The 20,960-nt window shown below is 38.2% G+C and overlaps 5 protein-coding genes across 5 annotated transcripts; 4 read left to right on the top strand and 1 right to left on the bottom strand.

Moving 5' to 3' along the window:
• Positions 1-225: 225 nt before the first annotated feature.
• On the top strand, positions 226-4,218 carry LOC141843395 (beta-galactosidase 11-like). The gene is made up of 19 exons (XM_074731467.1): positions 226-351; positions 453-548; positions 652-764; positions 856-922; positions 997-1,089; positions 1,179-1,319; positions 1,399-1,493; positions 1,570-1,675; positions 1,752-1,836; positions 1,911-2,029; positions 2,117-2,284; positions 2,348-2,523; positions 2,669-2,778; positions 2,867-2,976; positions 3,063-3,170; positions 3,251-3,352; positions 3,437-3,582; positions 3,676-3,979; positions 4,066-4,218. Exons 2-19 carry the CDS (start codon positions 453-455, stop codon positions 4,216-4,218), a joined length of 2,292 nt encoding a protein of 763 aa, XP_074587568.1. The 5' UTR covers positions 226-351.
• A 592-nt stretch (positions 4,219-4,810) lies between these two features.
• Positions 4,811-5,483, top strand: LOC141843682 (NDR1/HIN1-like protein 1). The gene has a single exon (XM_074731736.1). It carries the CDS (start codon positions 4,811-4,813, stop codon positions 5,474-5,476), a length of 666 nt encoding a protein of 221 aa, XP_074587837.1. The 3' UTR covers positions 5,477-5,483.
• A 522-nt stretch (positions 5,484-6,005) lies between these two features.
• LOC141843060 (small ribosomal subunit protein eS10z-like) lies at positions 6,006-8,279 on the top strand. The gene is made up of 5 exons (XM_074731083.1): positions 6,006-6,079; positions 6,161-6,209; positions 6,338-6,620; positions 6,710-6,848; positions 7,948-8,279. The coding sequence occupies exons 1-5, from the start codon at positions 6,077-6,079 to the stop codon at positions 8,026-8,028; spliced, it is 555 nt and encodes a 184-aa protein (XP_074587184.1). The 5' UTR covers positions 6,006-6,076; the 3' UTR covers positions 8,029-8,279.
• Positions 8,280-8,861: 582 nt separating this feature from the next.
• Positions 8,862-9,810, bottom strand: LOC141843623 (acid phosphatase 1-like). Its single transcript, XM_074731670.1, has 3 exons — positions 9,434-9,810; positions 9,139-9,351; positions 8,862-9,046 (listed from the first exon to the last, which is right to left on the bottom strand). The coding sequence occupies exons 1-3, from the start codon at positions 9,706-9,708 to the stop codon at positions 8,869-8,871; spliced, it is 666 nt and encodes a 221-aa protein (XP_074587771.1). The 5' UTR covers positions 9,709-9,810; the 3' UTR covers positions 8,862-8,868.
• Positions 9,811-12,048: 2,238 nt separating this feature from the next.
• LOC141843188 (GDP-mannose transporter GONST1-like) lies at positions 12,049-20,604 on the top strand. Its single transcript, XM_074731230.1, has 10 exons — positions 12,049-12,186; positions 12,665-12,820; positions 14,222-14,450; positions 14,570-14,709; positions 16,952-17,081; positions 17,373-17,471; positions 18,237-18,391; positions 19,430-19,546; positions 20,109-20,206; positions 20,283-20,604. The coding sequence occupies exons 1-10, from the start codon at positions 12,176-12,178 to the stop codon at positions 20,324-20,326; spliced, it is 1,179 nt and encodes a 392-aa protein (XP_074587331.1). The 5' UTR covers positions 12,049-12,175; the 3' UTR covers positions 20,327-20,604.
• The last annotated feature ends 356 nt before the right edge of the window (positions 20,605-20,960 follow it).

The following is a 20,960-nucleotide window of genomic DNA, read 5'->3' as shown; positions in this document are numbered from 1 at the left end:
CACCTTCCTTCACGGTCATTGAAAGAAAGTAATCGAGCTTTGACCCTTCCTCTTCGATTCTTTCTCTTTAAATGGTCAATTCTTTTCCACTTTCAAAGAAAAACAAACTTAATTAGCTCACTCATCTCTTCCATTGATTCCATGCATACAATAGTAACTCTAAGAGCCATGATCGTGTCATCTAAGGCTAAACAATCTCAAGCTTTCGTAGCTTTCTTTCTTCTCGTATTCCTCGCGAGCATCGCGGATAGTTCGAAGGAAGTTACTTACGATGGTCGTTCTTTAATCATCGACGGGAAAAGAGAATTAATTTTCTCCGGATCGATTCATTATCCTCGAAGCACACCGGAGGTACATATATAATTATCCTTAGTGTTTTAATTTGTTATTAATTAGAAAGTATTAATTTAGATTATCATTAATTAATTAATTAATTATCCAATTGATATTAGATGTGGCATGATCTCATCGCCAAGTCTAAGGAGGGAGGATTAAATATGATCGAGACATATGTCTTCTGGAACGCGCATGAGCCTGTGTATGGCCAGGTACGTAATTTATCATTAATTAACAATTAATTGCATGCTAACTAATTGATAATCAATGTGATTTTAATTAATGGCTTTTGTCTTATTCGACTGGAGCATGCAGTTTAATTACGAGGGGAATTGTGACTTGGTCAAATTTATCAAGCTGGTGCAATCTGCAGGGATGTATGTGACAATCAGGTTTGGGCCATTCGTCCAAGGAGAATGGAATCATGGGTAATTAACAAACCAAATTTTATTTAATTTTCATGATCAAATTAATTATATATTAATTATCTAGTAAATTAAAACACTCATTTACATGCAGAGGCCTCCCCTACTGGCTCAGGGAGGTTCCTGATATCATCTTCAGGACAGACAATGAACCCTTCAAGGTGATTAATTATATATCATTAATTTTTTTTTCCAGAGTAATTAAGATCGTTTTATAGCTTCATATTTGTTGCAGACACACATGGAGAGATTTGTGAAGATGAACGTGCAAAAACTGAAGGACGCGAAATTATTTGCCCCTCAAGGAGGTCCCATCGTTCTTGCTCAGGTTCAGTATACTAGCAAAGCAAACTACGTACTTTCTCTCTCGATCGGTGTTGTTTAATTAACTACGTACTTCCCCGTACGTGCATGCAGATCGAGAATGAGTATAACAACATAGCGCGAGCCTTCCCCGGCGCCGTCGACTACATAAAGTGGGCCGCCGACTTGGCCCTCGGCCTCCAGTTGGGCGTTCCGTGGGTGATGTGCAAGCAGAACGATGCTCCCGGCCCAGTGGTAATTAATTAATGATAATGATGATCGATTTCAAAGCTGTATATGAATATATATAATCGTCTCGTTGTGGAACTTTTAGATCAATTCGTGTAATGGAAGGAACTGCGGAGACACTTTTATGGGGCCGAACCATCCCACCAAGCCTTCTCTTTGGACGGAGAACTGGACTGCTCAGTGAGTTATAAATTAACCTGCTGCATTCATTAGCCTTTCAGTTCATTGTATTAATTTTTTATATATCTGTTTGCAGGTATAGAGTGTTTGGTGATCCACCTTCTCAGAGACCAGCAGAGGATCTGGCGTACGCTGTGGCACGCTTCTTCTCGAAGAATGGCTCACTGGTTAACTACTACATGGTATGCATGCATGCAGTACTCCAACGTATGGCTTGTTAGATCTCACATATATAATTCAGCTGTACTTTTCGTTTAGTATCATGGCGGAACTAATTTTGGGAGGACAGGAGCATCTTTTGTGCTGACTAGATACTATGATGAAGGCCCTCTCGATGAATTTGGTAATGATCAGGTAGATCTTATGATCAGGATACAATGGATCTTAATTTTATGCATGGTTTTTGTGGCAATGCAGGCCTGCAGAGAGACCCTAAATGGGGTCATCTGAGGGACTTGCATGCCACACTGAAGCTGTGCAAGAACGCGTTGCTTGGGGGAACTTACTCTTTGCAGAAGTTTAGCCCTACCCTTGAGGTAACATTAAAAAGAGTTATGTTCAGTAATTAGAATTTGCAAGCTAAGTGACTCGATTTCACATCAGCTCTTCGATTTGGCATGCAGGCTAGGTTGTATGAGATACCAGAGAACAAGGTTTGTGTTGCCTTCCTCACAAACACCAACACAAAGTTTGATGGAACTGTGAAGTTTAGGGGTGTGGATTACTTCCTCCCTCGCCACTCCATCAGCATCCTCCCAGATTGCAAGACTGTGGTGTACAACAATCAGCAGGTAATTAGGAACAATTACCATCAATTAAGTTTAGGGTTCTGTTTAATTTGTTTGCTTTTGCAGATAAACTCTCAGCACAATGCCAGGACATTTGATGTGTCAAAGGATGCTAATAAGAACAAGAAGTGGGAGATGTACCGAGAGCCGATACCTACTTCTAAAGGTATCAAAGCTCAGGGGCCTTTGGAACTGTATAACATGACCAAGGACACCACAGATTATCTTTGGTACACAACAAGGTAACTTCATCTTAAACAATTGGAAGAGAAGTTGCATAGTGGAAAAGAGAAGATAAAAACAAACAAAAGAGAATTAGCTGATCGAAGATATGTAAGTCAAGCTAAACTGATGTAACAATTGTTTCTTGTGTTCCCCCAAGTGCAGCTTCTTGCTAGACAATGAGGACATGCCTTTCCGACATGACATTCATCCCGTGATCCAAGTTTCATCCCTTGGCCATGTCATACACACCTTTGTCAATGGAGAATACTTGGGTATGATGGCACAGAAGAATATTAATTAAACAAATAAACGAGCTGAGGTCAAACTTAATGATGATAAACTGAACACAAATGTTTCCAGGATCTGCTCATGGAACGAAAATCGAGAAGAGTTTTGTCTTCAAAAAGCAAATGAGTTTGAGGCCCGGAGGCAACCGCATTGCAATCTTGGGATTAACAGTGGGAATGCCGGTAACAAAAAAAACCTCTCTTAAATTATGTTCTTCAACATTCATTAAGTTTCACTTCTCTTAGCTCATGCAATACGTGCGTTGTAGGATAGCGGACCATACCTGGAACACAGAGTTTCTGGTCTGCATACTGTCACCATCCAAGGCCTCAACGCCGGCACTCTGGACTTGTCGCAGAGTATGTGGAAGCACCAGGTGATTAATTCACGCATTATCAAGAACAATTCACTTTTAAACAAAAAAAAAAAAGATTGTATGAGTTGTTTGTTTGTCAGGTGGGATTAATGGGAGAGAAATTGCGTATTTTCCAAGAAGACAAAGTGAATGATGTCAAGTGGGTGGAAGCTACGAGTGATACTCCAATCGCCTGGTACAAGGTAAAATTAGTGTTTCTTTTTCTTTCCCAAATAATTTCTGACAAATCGATGAGGATCAACTGTCTTTCCTCTCTTCCCTCTCAGAAATACTTCGACGGTCCTTCTGGAAATGACCCAGTCGCTTTGGACTTGAGCACCATGGGCAAAGGCTTGGTGTGGATCAACGGCCAATGCATCGGTCGTTATTGGGTCAACTACCTTAACCCTCTTGGAACACCTTCTCAGTCAATGTTAGCAAACATCCAATCTGTGTTTTGTTGTTGTTAAATTTCAAAACAAACATATATACCTTGTGATGACTCTGTCGTTGATATGTAATTAAGGTACCACATTCCCCGGTCTTTCTTGAAGCCAGAGAAAAACCTCATGGTGGTGTGGGAGGAGCAGGGCGGGAAGCCGGAGGGCATCAAGATCATGACAGTGAAGAGAGACAACATTTGCACTATCGTTTCCCAGCACTACCCCCCAGTTGACAACAGCAACAAGGCAGAGGCTCACTTGAAGTGCAGGGAGAAGTTGGTCATCCGTTCCATCGTCTTTGCGAGCTTTGGAAACCCTAGTGGCATCTGCGGCAACTTCACGGTCGGTACCTGCCACTCGCCCAACGTCAAAAAGGTGGTCGAGCAGGTACATTTCGTCTGAGAACTGTTCACTTTGGCATTTGTTTTTGGCTGCTGGATTATCAGGACTGATTCCGTCGTCGTCATGTGTAGGCCTGCTTGGGGAAACCGGCGTGCGTTCTGCCGGTGTCTGCTGCTGCCTACTCCGTAGACGCCTCGTGTCCGGGGTCGACCGGCACGCTTGCAGTCCAAGCGAAGTGCGCCAGAGGAGGCAAGAACCATGGCCATGCTGGTGCCAAGGCTTAATGAGTTGTTCTTCGAGCTACTTTTGTTTTTTGCTTCAAAGTTAGAATTTTTTTCTTTTCTTTTGTCTGAAAATTTTAGAAATTTTGTAATAATTGGTTTCTCCTGTTTTGGTTGTATCAGTAATCGAATTCATAAATCTTTTGGTCGGAAGAGCATGATCAGTGACCATTTATTGCATAACTCAATTGTTAAAACAACACTAACAGAATCAACAGAACAGACATGGAATTATCTTCAACTTCTGAAACGATCTAAGAACAGACATATATATTATTTATGTTCTTGTTTTAGTTGATTCCTTATCCTTTTAATCCTTTGAAGCACTTCAAAATGGATGATGCACATCCACTATTCTCTCCTTGCCTTTTCTTTTCCCCTCATCTTTGAATCAGCTTTTGATCCCAATTGATTCCTTGCAACACTTTATTTGTTTTTTTTATGCAAAAAATATAATAGAATCTTTTCTTTTTAAAATTCATTTGTTCATTTTTTATTTAAAAAAAAGCAATTGCTCCATTTCATTTTTATTTGTTGTGAATAATGTCCATATATATCCACATTTCATTCCCAAATCATTACCTGTTCTCGCAACATGTCGGCGAAGGATTCCGACAATCAGGAACCGTGCGGGCGGCGCCACGGCCTCCGGCTCCGGCTCCGCCTCCGCCACCTTCTCACCGGTCTCCTTCTATTCGTCAGCCTGATCCTTCTCCTCATCCTCATTATTTGGCTCGTCCTACGCCCCTCCAAGCCCAAGTTATACTTACAAGCCGTCTCCATCTACCAGCTCAACGTCACCGGTTGCGGAGCCGCCCCCAACCTCCTCACCGCCGTCCTTCAGACCACCCTCTCCTCCCGCAACCCCAACGACCGCGTTGGCATCTACTACGACGAGCTGCGCGCCTTCGCCGCCTTCAAGGGCCAGCGCATCACCGCCGCCGCCCCGCTCGCCGCCGGTTACCAGGGACACCACGACGTCGCCGTGTGGTCTCCGTACCTGTACGGTGCCTGCGTCCCCCTGGCGCCGTACCTCGCCGCGGCCCTCGAGGAGGCCCGCGCGACGGGGCTCCTGCTCGTCGAGGTCGAGGTGGAGGGGCGGCTCCGGTGGAAGGTCGGCACGTGGATCTCCGGCCACTACCGTCTGCAGGCCAACTGCCCCGCTTTCCTAACGGTCAGTAACCGTGTGGGTAACGGTGCCGGCGAGACGCCGGCGTTCCGGTTCCAGCAGCAGTTGTCGACCTGCACCGTCGACGTCTGAGTACCAAAATCCGGTGGCGCGGGGGTGTTATAGTAATTAGCTTAATTATAACTGTTAAATTTAAATTACGAATGCATTAAACTAATATTCGAAATATCATACATGTTAACTGCTCGATCGCCGCTTGTTATGATCTAACTAATGAATGTTATATTGAACTTTCTATAGGAAATAAAAATTTATTATTATGATCTAATTAATTTACGAAAAGCTAAGAAAGTAGAAATGCTTGCGATGGATTCCATGGCAAAGCATAAACAGAATATGCAAAGCAAGGCAAACTGATGGAGAAGCAAAAGACCTCCACTCTTTAAAGCTGAGGGAGAAATGCACATGGTTTTAAAATCCAGAAATAATTTTTAAAATTCTAATTCATCAATTTTTAAAATCAAAAAAATAAAATAAAATAATTTTTTCATAATGAAATAGAGCGGGCTTCATTCGTAAGCCCAGAACTGGAGGCCCAACATGATCCGACTCGTATCGACAAATATAAGTGATACGATAAGATGCCACGAATTAGGGTTTGTGCTTCGCTCTCTCGGCGTCATCATCGATCGTTACTTCACCTGAGGAGGTCGCGCGGAATCGTGAGCAGCCATGGTGAGAGACAAAAGAAGCTTCTGTTTCCTTTATTCCTGAATGTGACATTTATTCGTCGCTTCGTGCATTTATCGTTTTCAGATCATCCCCAAGAAGAACCGCCATGAGATCTGCAAGTACCTCTTCCAGGGTTGCCACCTTCTTCTAATTGTGTATTTTAATGCATAAAGTTCGCTTCTTTATTAGTTATTTTGGTTAAAGTTTCAGTTTTTTTTATCTATTGGATGTGATTTGATGTTTTTTTCTCTGTGAGCGTAGAGGGTGTGCTTTACGCGAAGAAGGATTATAACCTCGCCAAGCACCCGGAGATCGACGTGCCGAACCTTCAGGTGATCAAACTGATGCAGAGCTTCAAGTCGAGGGAGTTCGTGAGGGAAACCTTTGCGTGGCAGCACTACTACTGGTATCTCACCAATGATGGTATTGAGTTCCTAAGAACCTACCTTAATCTTCCTTCGGAAATTGTCCCTGCGACCTTGAAAAAGTCTGCAAGGCCGCCTGCACGCCCATTTGGCTCTGGTCCTCCTGGAGACCGCCCAAGGTGCTACCATGCGCCAATTTAAAGTTTCTTTTTGCCTCTTTCTTAATGATTCTTTGGTGACATTCGATTTGGTATGTTGTTTTACCCAGAGGGCCACCGCGGTTTGAGGGTGATAGACCGAGATTTGGAGATAGGGATGGATACCGTGGAGGACCTCGGCCTGGAGGCCCCCCAGGTGAGGCTGGTGAGAAGGGTGGTGCACCTCCTGAATTCCAGCCTTCTTTCAGGGTATGTATTTCCAGTCAGAGTTGATTGTGATTTGGTTACATGGAGTTGAATAACTATTTCAGATTATCATGGACGAATATGTAGTTTATCTAGCTAGCTTTTTAGGTAACACTATAAAAATGTTGTATGGAGCTTAATAAATAACAATCCTTTTCAAGAAACATGAAGAGTTTGAGTCCTGTTGGGCTTCAACTGATCTCAGATAATCACATTTATGTTTGCTCGTTAAAACTTGTAGAATTTGACCATTTTCTGAGCTCACTTCAAATGAGTTTAATCCAAATATAGAACATTATGTTAGCATTGTTATCAAGGCTCTTACCAAATAATGGTTTTAAAAGCAAGTTAACTGCATTTCCTATGCGCTTAATTAGTGTAATGTATGTTATCAAATATGCCGAATAAACTTCTAAATGTCTTAGAAATTTAGATGTGCTATTTCATTAGTGTATGTTATATGCTATGGAATACTTGAATGAGCTTGTTTACATTGATTGATCATGTGTGCCCATCCTGATTTTTTCCCCAAACTGTTTATGATCTTTGTTTGTGCTGAGTTCCTGAGTTTACAAAAGCCATTTAGGAATTATGAAAGAATTATTTGATATTTGGGACTCAGTTTGTATAACGAACTATTTTCATTAATCTCAAGGAGCCTAGCATAAGCCAATTCTGTTTCTACCCAACCCAAATTGAATGGAAACTCTAGTACTCGCACAGATGCTGATAAATCTGATTAATAGAAGATAAGAAAAACCTCAAATCCATTTGTTAATTGTCTTTCTATATTTTAACAATTCCATCCTTTACTCCAACAAAGCGGCTTCCCTCCAATGGCCAATGCTCTAAGGTATCACAATCTACAGAAACATGTTCTTATCTCCTCCCTATAATCTTGTCCCCCTACCTCACTTCTTTCCTGCCCATTTTCTCCTCACCTCGATGTTGAATAGTTGGGTTCAGCATTCTTGAGACAGTATAAACAGCGCTCGTGCATTCGTATTCACTTGTATATGGTTTTATTTCATTCGGTAAACTACAATTTACAATACATCGGTAGCATTCGCATCACAACTATTGAAATTGTGTAATTGTGCAGGGTGCTGGTGGTGGCAGACCTGGATTTGGCCGTGGAGGTGGAGGATATGGAGCTGGTCCTGCATCTGCTTCATTTCAGTAGATTTATCCAAATTTAGCCTGCGCGCAAGAGAAAATCAAGCATTTGGTTGGTGTTTGTAGTATCTTTAGTTGAGATGCATGGCACTTTCGAAGTTGAGACGTGTCCTTGATTCGAAGTTTAAATTGTCAGTTGAAGTTTCTTTTGTTTTGTGATGGTTAACAAATTTTGATTGTTCTTGCCCCTCCAAACAGACTTGTGCAGATTTGGATTGAATTTTAGTAGTCAATATTGAATGGTTAAATTCACTTTAACCTGGCGATATTCAAGATCACTCATTCACCATGAGAGGTGATAACAAAAAAAAGTCGCTTCTTTGTTGATGAATGATGGAAATGTAGATTTAGCACGAGTTAAATAACCACAAACAGAACAAGCATCCAAATTGAAATAATCAACTTGTTAAGTGAACAAAAGAAGATTCATTATTTATATCTAAAAGCAATAATGTTTAACACGTGAAAATCTCACTTTTCACCTAATCATGCCAAAAGATTCTGGCAGAAAAGTATTTCTGTTTAAGAAAAAAATTTGAATACATCAAATAATCATTCCAAATACAGACTTTAAATCAAGTCTTAGAGAGTCTTCATACTTGCTATCTAGGATAAATTGGCTACTAGAGCTGATTGAAAAATCTACTATGACACATCAAACAGAACTATAGAATCAACAATCATTAAGTTGTGATTACAGCAAATTAAATGGAAGTTCATTTCCAAGTTTCTCAAATTTCATGATTTAAGAATGCATTAGATGTACAACTAAGCAACTTCGTTGGCATATATATTACTTCTGTTGGACAAAGTAAAAGTCAGAGAAACTAAGAATTGTTGTTGTTGTTCATGGAACAAAGTACATGGGATTAGGGATTTTAAAAAAGCGATCGCCGGTGCAATCGCCTAAGAGATCGCTCCATTGATCGCCGACGTTTCCTCGGATCCTGAAACCTTCAGCTACCAGTTGCTTCCTTATCGCAGATTTGAACACGGTCGCTGCTATCCCTCTATACTCTGCACTTCTGCACGCAACTCGCACAAAAATCATGATTATTGTTTTTCTTTTCGGATAGGAAATCATAATATAAATCGTATTGAATTCTCTTCTTTTCACCTCATGATCAACCTCTCGTATCCAATGAAGCCCTGCGCATGAAGATTATGTGCAGTGGACAAGTAGAACACCTCTTCATCCCTTCCGGTGATAAGAAACACCTTGAAACCCTTCTCTATTAGCCTTCTGTACAGCTGAAGCACCGCGAGAATGGCCGGCGAGATCCCTCTCAGAGCCCAGCTCTTGAATGCCATCGGATCAAATGGATCTCCGCTAAAAGAATATCGTTGTCAATTTACACGTTCGCTAGCTTAACTTTAGAAAAACATCGACCATCTTTTACGGCGTGGATTACCCGAAGTGCCTGTCCTTGTAGTAGAGCGTGTTGGACAGGCAGGTGTCGTCGACGTCGAGAATCCAAGCGTCCATCCCGTCCGCGGCGGCGTTGATCCCGTCGAGGTAAACGAAGATCTGGTCGACGACGGTGTCGAGGTCTCGGCAGTACTGGCCGCCGAGCATGTAGTCCTCGACGTAGCGGACGCATTGCGCCGGGACGGTGCGCCACGCCCGGGCATTGTTGGCCTCCACCGCCACTCTCCAGCTCAGGCAGTAGCTCACGTCGAAGGCCATGGCAGAGCTGCTAAGACGCGACCTCGCTCAGGAGGTGGTTGGCCAAGTTGAGCAGCAGTTAGCAACTCCCAAATAACCAACACCATGGGCGGAGGAGGAAGAAGAGTGTGCATACCACTCAAATGCTGCCAATAATTTCTCTTGACTTCGGTATCAAGTTTGGAATCCTCTAAATGGAGAGAGACAGAAAGATAGATGATGATATGTTTGGCTGAGGTGTGCTTTTGTCCACTTGTTGCACTGCGCATGTCTAGTTTTCTCCATCAGGATTGACGCTTCCAACAATTCCACAGTATTGTCGCACTGCGCGTTTCCCTTTCATTGATTGCACTCCATCAATAATTCACCAACAATATTAAATCTAACTTAAGTGGGGGATCGACATCGTCGACATTTCCAAGAACACAAAATGCATGTGTCGATCTGCCAATTTCATTAGTCGCACTCACTAATTCACCTGCAACTTGACTGTCGAAAATATATTGCTCTAGTGCCTGAAGAAGAATTTAAAGGAAGGATTGAAATTAAAAGCTCTCTGAAAAAAAAGAAAAGAAAAACAACACTGCAATAAATATAATAGCACCCTTTTAGTAATTCGAGGTGAAGATGAAGGTTGTGATGTTCTGGTGTACCTTCTCCATGCATCAATCAGGCCTGAGAGCGAGTGACTTTGCAGTTTAAAATCCTCCCCTTGTGAAACACATGGAAGACCACTGTGTTGATGGATTGCGATGGAGGCAGGGACGGATCCGAATTAGAGTTGGGGGTTTGATGTTTCATTTTGAAATTATTTAAATTATTGATGCAGATATGGTAGAAGAAGTGACTCCCTCCAAAATGAAGGTCAAGAGTCATGCAAAGGTTAAAATCTAGACCGATGTGGCAAGACGGATTAACACAGACTTGATCCCACAAGAGTGAGATATCTGCCATCTCAGATTCAGACCGTACTTCAGACTCAACATGGGCTCAGTCCTAGTCTCCACTTGGGCCCCCGAAGGCATCTCGCCTAATCTCGTCTCGGCGTCTCAGTTGTCTCGTCTCGGCCAACCTTGCTTCGATCATCTCAATCAGTCTCGTCTTGGTAGCTCGATCATCTCGTTTTGGTCATTTCAACCTCAGTCGTGGACGCTGCGCGCACATGAAGACATGTAGCTATAATTCATACCTGGATCCGTGTTGAAATGGAGGCGACTAGTCATCACTCTGTTTTTTAGAATTTCAACGACACGAGATTTTGGTGAAGAAACTTTTCAACATTTTGTAGGCTGTTGGATTTGAAGATGATTTTGTATGTGTGATGTCGGCTAGTGAATCTTCCCGGAAGGTTGTATGATTCGTTAATCATACAAGTTAAACTAAATTTCTATTAGAAAAGTAAACCAAATGATTGCAAATATAATAATTTCTTTTCCAAGGGATTGAATGAAGGTATATAAAATTTTTATGATTACATTTACATTACAGAGGTGTGCCTTTGCTGAGCATGCACTCCTTGGGCCGCTCGGCCCATCAAATGTCCTTGTTAGTCAGGGCGCCGCCCGACTCAAATGCCAGACGATATTTGAAAAAATAATAATAAATAAAAGAAATAGTTAAAAATGAGAATAACATATATTAATAAAATGATATTTATTTTTTAAACTCGGGGGCATTCTCCGAGGAGTTGACTATTCTTTAAGTTGATTCTCCTTTTAAGTCACCCATATTCTACGTATTAAATACCATTTGAAAAATTGAAAAAGAAAATCATCAAAGATTTTTTAATATTTGATTATTTCACTTCCATTCTCATTTTCCTTCCTCTCCAAAAAGTTTTTTCATGTCACGTGCCATGTTTCTTTTCTTAGAAGGTACCTAAAGTCGGCTATAAAAATATCTTATTGACTATTTATATTATTAAAAAAACGATACTGAGCGCAGTTCTAGGAATTAAATAAATAATTTCCAATTCATTTAATTCGGGACACGTGTTATTCTTTAGGATGCCTTCGAAGTTTCTGTCTTGAATGACAGGTGTTCCCATCCCTCGACTGGCCGTCCCACGTGACGTGACGTAGCCCGTTACGGAATGATTCTTCGTACCGAAAGTTTTGTCTCGGTCCGATATAATGGAACGCTCTCTGATAGTTTCACAAGTCACCGGAATATCACTTTCCACGTGTACCTTACTCTCCGTCCGGGACCCACGAACCACCAAGCGCGTCGTCTTTCGGTATGTTCTTGGGTTTCGGTGGGCGAGGATGGAAGTTTGCACTTTTTAAATGTTAGGTCTTCGTGACGGGGAGTGGTCAGTGTTTTGAATTCGATCGCTTTGTACTTCTCCTGCGTCGTCGTCTTCTTTTTAAGAAGGCGATTTGTTTTGCTGCTCCTCCCCTTGCCGGTGCCCTTCTCTCTCTCGCTTCGTTGAAATTGGAGTGGATTCCCGTGGTTTATACTCGGGATAGTTGTTCTTTCGTGTCGGCTGATGGACTCCAGGTATGCATTGCCCCGAATTCTTGCTGTGAAGGTTGAATTGTTGAGCCAGACCATGGAAGTCCGAATAACTTTATTCAGTTTCCTTTTTCTTATGTTGGATAATTTATACCGGTTGTGGCGTATTTTGGATTGATATTTGTGACTTCGGTTGTTCTGGGGGTTTAATAACTGGGTTTTGTAGTTGCCCACGGACCAAATGAGGGATTCCCCTCTTTTTTTCTTTCTTTTTTTTCGTGCCAGGAAAATTTTATAACTTCTGCAGCGGGCTAGTCCTTTGTGTAGATTGTGGTGAAGTTGGAACTAGATTATAAAATGCCCAAGTCGCTTTCTTCGTTTTTTCCTCTAATTCTATATATTGGCACGCACATTGCGTATACAGCATTGGGTGGTATTGCATCTTATTTATTTGATAGGCACTTGTTTTACTCTTTTGGCGAAATACCAAAATATACTCATCTGACTCCCCTTCAATTACCAGGCATGCTTCTCCGAACTCTCCCGATGGACATTATGGAAGACTTGACACTGAATTTCTAAGTGGTGAAAGAAACGGTATTGCTGCCCATGATCAGAATGGAAGTCTACTAGGTCTGGCAACAAATGCTGTAGTGAGCGGAAGAAGAGATGTTAGCAGGCAAGACTGATACTTATCATCTCTATCAAACGTCAAAACTATCAATTTTCCCCCTTTCTTCTTGATGCTTATTATCTGTGCTTATTCTTCAGATATTTAAGCCTTCGGAATATCATTTTGCAACTTAAAAGCAATGCTTCCTTTTACATTTTTACACGATAAACTTTCAGCACCTTATGTGATTTTCTTAACGATTGCTGTTTCAGTTTATTTCTTGCATTTTATTGCTGGTTTTTTCATTCTTCCATACTAATTGCTAAATTTCTCGTTGAACTGAGCAATTTGAAGCAGTAGGCATTTCTGATCATTATTTATATACAACATCTGTTATTGTAAGGCGCCCCAAGTTTTAAAATCATCAGTTTTAAAATCATCAAGGACGCCCCTTTTTAATTGCTTATTAAAAGGGCACTTAAAATTTAATTTTTCAACAAATTACCTCTACTCAATAGAAGTCCTAATTTTTTTTTTCTATTTTTTGCTAAATGCTTTATAAAATTAAAAAAATTATTTTTATATACTTTTGTGGGTATGATTACTTTCTTTTGTAAGATTAAAATTTTATTTACTAATCGGATTAATAGTAAATTTATTTAAGATTTATTTTTTTTATTTTGTGATTGTACTTATTTTTCTATTGTGTTAAATATTTTATTTAAAATATAATTTTTTCTATGAATTTAAATATTTATCGACCTATTTAGCTTTTTATATTGTTAAATACTTTATAAAAAATACAAAATTATTTTCTTATAAATTTAAAATTAAATAGATTTTTATGCATGTGATTATTTTTATTTTATAAAATTAAGAGTTAATCTACTGATGAGATCGGGACATTCGGGACATTGGGTTGAGTTTTTTTTTTTTTAATGAACCAGACTAGCCAATAAACCGTTCCTATTGAACCAATTTTATATGGTTGATCTTGGGAAAAATTAGACTTGAGACTCCCTTTTGATAAAAAACCAAAAAATGAGTCCTCATTTGATAAAAAAATAAAAGGGGGTGTCTTTTGATGATTTTAAAAAGTAAGAGCACACTTTTAATTTTTGCCCAAGAAATTTCACTTATACTGATTACATTAATTTTTTTGTTTTTTGTTTTCTGCAATAAATTCCATAAACCGATGAAAAATTCAGTACATGCGCAAAACTTTAAGTCATCATGCTATAAATGAAGCATAGTGAATATTGATTTCTTTGATCTTTGATAAATTGATGAATATTTCTTGCGTGCTCATATTTCTTTTGTTTTATGGGATAATTAAGTGATAGAATTTCGTGTTTTGTTTTCTCATTATATTTTATATTTTCTACATGATTCATCTTCTTTTGTGATCTTATGCATATCTAAAAATGGTAGATTTCATGTAACAGATTTCTGATCATTTATCTACAGGCCACTATCTGGAGTAAAATCCTTTGAAGACGATATGGACTTGGAAAATGGTAAAGATGAAAATGGAAGGGATAAACCTTTACGCTATAATAGACCTCTAAAGTTGAATAACCAAGCTTTTCTATCTGGTCTTGCTTACTGCTTGTCATCATGTAGCATGATACTTGTGAACAAGTTTGTGCTGTCTGGCTATGATTTTAGTGCTGGGATTTCGCTAATGCTTTACCAGGTGTGGTTCAATACTGTCTTCATTTCTTTGCTTCTATTCTACATATCATCATGTTGAATTCATTGCCGCATCAAACAACTAAAATGGCTTACATTTGAATGCAATTTCTTTGCTTGCAGAACTTCGTTTCAGTTTTACTAGTCTCCACTTTGAGTTCATTTGGTGTAGTATCAACGGAACCACTCACTTGGAAATTAATCAAAGTTTGGTTACCTGTGAATATAATATTTGTTGGGATGCTTGCCACAAGCATGCTTAGGTATGACAATTTTCTTGATGCAAATTTCTCTGATCTTGGTCTTTTGGTTGCTTATCATGAATAAAAGCTGAGAGGTAGTATGTAAATAAGAATGAAACAGAAATTGCTAGGCTTAGCAGGAGATGAAATAGAGTAATCTTCTTTACTTTCATTTTCATTCTCTGATTGGCTGCATATTGTATTTGCTAGGCTTAGCAGGAGATGAAATAGAGTAATCTTCTTTACTTTCATTTTCATTCTGTGATTGGCTGCATATTGTATTTGTAGTTCCCTTAAAATATCTTCTACCTTCTAGTTTATTCCAACCCATTTAACTGGAGGAAAAAGGGGATCAATTATTTATACACATTATACACCTCTGGCAATTATATCATTACCATAAGGTCATGTATGAAAGCTAATGGAAGTGTAACCAATGGACCTGCAAGTTTTCATCATGAACCAACTCTAAGTCTTTATCTTTTAGATGAATACAAGAGGTATTGTGTCTGGGTACATTTGATGTATATGCAGGTATTACTACGAAAATTATTTGACCTTTATTGTATTTGGAATAGCATGACTTATTAAGTATAGTAACTTAACCAAGAAAATGAATGCATAAATGCTCACTAATAATTAACAAAAAAGAAAAAAAGCACATTATCTAAACTTTCTAGTGGTTTAAAACTACTGTGCTTATGCAATCAAAAATATAAAATTGATGTGCAATATTTAAAATATTTTTAGTAAGAATAGTTATTTGATTCCACATAATCAAAACATTCCTCATTCTCTTGTATTCTACCTCTCTGGAGTAAAATGATTAAGAATTTACTTATTTCTCATGCCATTCCTCCTCTATCTTATAGGAGATGTTGAAACCTTGAATCCAAATTTTTTGTCACACTTTTATTAGAAGGATATATTGGTTCTTGTTCTCTCAATATTATCTTTCTTTTTTCTCGAGTAGATGACATTACTTACTCAACTCTCTTCTTCAACATCTCCTTTTGAACCTTGAAGTAATAGCCAACTTTTATTGTATTCTCTCAATATTTTCTCCTCTTTTACGTCTCCATTAGAGTTTTTTGGCTCCAATTTGCAAACTTTTGATCGATGGATGATGCAACACCTTCAATTTCAAGTTAGGAAAAAAGATAATGTTTGATGAGCTCTTTTAAAGCACAAACCAAGTTGTTGACTTCAGCATCTCACTATCATAGTTAGAGGGAGCCCCACTCGTCCCACTTGTGTCTTGATGTCTTCATCTAATGCCCTAGTCAATCGTGTTTTGTAGTTTGTTGAACTCCAACTTGAGGAAAAGTGTTGGAGAAGTCCCACATTAGTTATTATCTACTGTGTTAAGTGTTATATAAGGTGCAGTTTGTTTCTTATTGAATAAGATTGATGTATTTCTTCCAACTCACACGTAAGTATCAAACAAGTTTCATATCACAAATTTGAATATTCTTTCTATCAGGACACGAAACCATGATATGATATTGACATGGAGAAGGGAAGGAAAAAAGAGAAAATGGAGGAGAAGAAACCGTGAAAGATAAACCATCCTTCTTTTTGCTTGAGGAAAAGAAACAAAAGGAAGGAATAACTGAATAATGGTACTGACTCGGTGATAGTTGACAACATTGGTTGATTTTTGATGACCAGATTAGTCAGCAACTTCTAGGCTGTATCCTCCATCATTTGGTGAATGTGCTGGCCTCCCCCCTCCTCTTCATCCGATTTGGGTGGAAAGACTATAGAGTTAGGACTCAGGAGGAAAAACTTTGGTCCTCTTTCCCTTCCAAGTAAATAAGGACTGTGCCTCTCCCTACCTCCTTTCCTCCATGTTTTTCTTTCCTCTTGATTTTGGACCAAAATAAAGTTACCTCTATATAAAACTCTTATAGGCTTTAACTTGAGGTCCTGACGGTATAGGGTGCGAACACTATTATCTGTGGACTTTTGTACTCAGTTCTATGACATGATGGATTTTGTGTGCCAACAAACCGAGAGAGCATCTGTGGACTTATATTTCCTCCGACTATGAGTGTTTATTTTTTTCTGAATATTGGCAGTACCATGTGGCACACCCTATCTTTCTTATTTCTTTGTGTTTGATCAATCTTGCATTATTTCCCAGTAGACCTTGCTATTGTTTATAACCCACTTGCACTAGTGACCCACACCACAACATTATCTTGCATGACTATTCTTAATATTTCTATCTGATAATATGTTAATGGATTTTTTTTTGCAGCTTAAAATATATCAATGTTGCCATGGTAACAGTTCTGAAGAATGTCACCAATGTCATAACTGCTATTGGTGAAATGTACCTTTTCATGAAGCATCATGACAGGAAAGTGTGGACAGCTCTGATTCTAATGGTACCTCCTTATCAAGTGTAGAAAATAACTAAGTATATATCACTGGCGTGAAATGATGACTATGTGCATATATGACTAAAGTAGATAAGAAATTTTTTCTTAGTGCTTAGTGCTGTTTAGTGAAAAAAATGTGCTTAGTGCTGCATGGCATTTTCGTTTAGCTTGTTCATTGATATTCATTTTAAAATAGATTATGTTCCCTTCATGAAGTAGTCACATTACTCTTTAACAATCCTACAGTGTTGTGTAACATATTATCTCCCTAATATCTCACATTGACTCTTTCTGCAGATTATTTCGGCAATTTCTGGGGGGATAACAGATCTATCATTTCATGCAATTGGCTATGGATGGCAGATTTTAAATTGTTTTCTGACAGCATCCTATTCGGTCATTTTTTTTATGTTTCTTATTTTCTTAGCAAATTCTAAGATCATCATATGCTTCTGCCAATCAGTATTCATACTAAGTCACATCATTGACTTCTTATTTTGTTTGAACGTTAAACTTATAACTATGAGAAAACAGTAGTGGCATAAGTTCTTGGACATTTTTTCTCCTATTTGAGTTTTTGCTCATTGATAAATAAATGTGGAATTTTTAGATGAATAAGGCATATTGGACACTGATTCTTTGATAGTAGCCAATTGAGTAATGATATAATGCGTCTTTACCAAAATTGTTTTTAAGATGAGCAAGAAACCACCAGGAAGACTTTTGGGTGTGTCCAAAGAGAGATTTATATGCAATTAGTTAATCAAGGTTAGTGACTCCATACATGCTTCCTAAGGGGAAAGCCATTTTATATCAGTTGAGATAGCTTGTTTGGTTTGTGGTATTTCTGTATATTATACTTAAATTGACATGTTGGAACTTGTAAAACATGAACATTGCAACTTACGAGCCATGCTTATGTTTTCTTTCCATATTGCTGAAATTTCCATTGGAATCAACATATTGCAGTCCGTTCATTAACTATATGTTGAACCTATAACTGCAGAGCTCAAAGTGTGCTACTATGACCTTGGAATTTTTTTATGCTATGTTTTAATGTACAATACCAGGAATCTGACATCATTGATCACAATTTTAGTAAATCTGACATAATTTTCTAGTTTTTATTCAATGATCTGACAAAGATTTTCCTACACACAGTTGACCCTACGACGAGTTATGGATACCGCAAAGCAAGTAACCAAATCTGGAAACTTAAATGAGTTTTCAATGGTTATACTCAATAACATGCTTTCTCTGCCTTTGGGACTTCTACTAATATTTGCTTTCAATGAAGTTGAGTATCTTTATAAAACGTGAGTAGTTTATGTTGTTCTCTTACTACATATTGTTTAATATCCAGTAGTAATATTTAGTATGAGCTGCTTCAGTTTTTGATTCCGGAACTGGAATTATCTCATATTTATGGCATTTGCTTCTGATTGACATTAAAAAAAACCCATAAACTTTATCATGGCAGTTTGATCAGTTCTCAGATAATTAACTATTAGCTTAGTTTCTGTTGAAGCCTTAATATTACCTGAAACTTTCTTAGAAGATGGTAGAATCCACAATGGCTTTCTAATACATAATTTGTTTTATGACACTTCTAATATTACTATTTGAAAAAAGAAATGAAAAATAAATATCTAAATACAAGTTATGCTTGCCATTCCTCTATATTACTTTGTCCTATCCGCTAGTTCTCTGTTATTTCTTAACTGTTTCCATGTTTAAAATTTTGACATAATCAAGGACACGATAATTACTGTGATATCTGATGTCTGGATGCAGCATAACACACTAGCAAATGATAGGTCAAATTTTGACTATCAATGAAGTTATATTCGCTGTATTCTCAATTTTCTATCCTTTCTTGTTATTTATCATTCTTTTTTTTATCATATTATCCACTTTTTAAGAAGTGTCAGGCAGTCGAGCTGCTTGGAATAATAACATTGGGCTATGTAGCTAGCACAACCTTTGGCGCTGTCTATTGTTTTGCATTGTTGTATTTCCCATACCAAGTAATCGTGTTGCTCGGCAAAATTACTCTGGTTCTCCAGGGATGTCTCACATTTTTGAACAGAAAAGATTGTCTTAAAAAGATTTAGTTGATAATAATTGCATATACGCAATAATTGTCTATAAATATATAGTATTCAAATTTAAATTGATACATATGAATTTTTTGTTAGATAATATATAAAAAAAGATTTCTAGTCTTAGCTAACAACTAGTCAAATATATCGAGTCATTGACCAGAAATGTAAGCTGCTGCCCCTATCAATTAAAATTTATTATAATTCCCTGAAACACTCTCTTTTTTGGCTTATGAACTAGTGAATTGGCAGGCCACTTTTGAAGATGCCTATGTTTTGGCTGGTGACAACTTTAAGTGGTTTTCTAGGTCTTGCTATCAGCTTCACTTCAATGTGGTTTCTTCATCAGACAGGTGCAACTACATACAGGTAGGGCAGAACGTCTATCATTTGTCAAATTAAATTTATTAGGCTTCCTTTCCAATCCATCCTCAGACACACGGCTTGTTTACTCAAATAGTTCCTAGGTTTTCATCTGAATGTTATTTTTTCCTACTTATCTAGGCTACCCCTTTAAATATAATATCAACAGCATTCCATTTGTCATGACCCCCCATGTATACTTTCACTTGGATGTTGGGTACTCATATTATCACTGGTTATACATCTTTTGCATATAGTTCAATGGCGGGAGAAAATCCATGCAGCAAATCCAAAATAGTCAGAACATCACCGCTTGATGATGATGCATTCTTCCCTAAGACTCATGTCTACATATTGTTCAATATAAAAACCAGAATGCTTAACCAAATCATTGAGTTTTACGTTGTTGATTAGATAGACTTCTCTGCATTTCTTATATTATATAATCCTCCTGCCCAGTGAAGCACCTGTTGACCCATGGTGGAATTAACAATCTTTGATCATGATGATACCGTTTTGTATATCGCTTGAATAGGGCTAATTGTCTGCTGATATGTGAATTTTGCAGTCTTGTAGGATCACTCAATAAAATTCCACTTTCACTTGCTGGAATCGTTCTTTTCAAAGTTCCAACCAGCTTAGAGAATCTGTTGAGCATTCTTTTTGGTAAGTTTTCATTTTGCGTCTAGGCATTTTGTTTGCGGCACACATTTAATGAAGGAGCTCATGCCTACCTCTGCAGGCCTCTTAGCTGGTGTGTTTTTTGCTAGAGCAAAAATGCGATAATCTTCGCAATCTGGAGGTAAAAAAATTTGATGCATAACAGTATAATACAACCACTTCGATCGGAGAAAGAACTATGAAGCATTATAGCTAGTGAAAATGCTTCCTATCATAGCAATGGCATGATCACACGAGTAAACTTACGAGTAGCAAACAAAGAGTTTGAAGGCCTCAATGCCAATGAAATTTCATTGTCAAGGAATCATCATTCAACCTCGAGAAGCTATGTACTATTTCTATATACTCTTTTTTTCCCTTCCATTTTGTCAAAGGAAGATAATCCTCAAGTTTAGTTTTATTTTGTTGTGTATTAGCTGAATTTACTTTTCAATTGAAAATATTTTTAAATGATAATGATTCTTATCGTCTGCTAAAGTTCTTCAAATAGTTTTTCCATCGAGTTAACTGCTGTTTCAACTATCAAGCGTATGATTCTTTTCTTGCCATCGAGTTTGGTACAAGTTTTAAAATTGTTCTTTTGCAACTCAAACTCAAATTGAGTTGGCTAATCTAACTATGAAAGTTAATGCCTGCCCTGAAAGTGCTCAATTCTTCTAGTTATTTTAATGAAACTTCATATGGTTTCAATTAATATTATTTTTTTCCTTTTATTGGGAAAATTTGAATCTCATATTCG

The sequence above is a fragment of the Curcuma longa genome, chromosome 12, assembly GCF_044706935.1.
Source record: "Curcuma longa cultivar G26 ecotype Majalengka, Jawa Barat chromosome 12, ITB_CL_G26_1.1, whole genome shotgun sequence".
NCBI classification, from domain to species: Eukaryota; Viridiplantae; Streptophyta; class Magnoliopsida; order Zingiberales; family Zingiberaceae; genus Curcuma; species Curcuma longa.
This window is presented reverse-complemented; position numbering and strand designations above follow the sequence as displayed.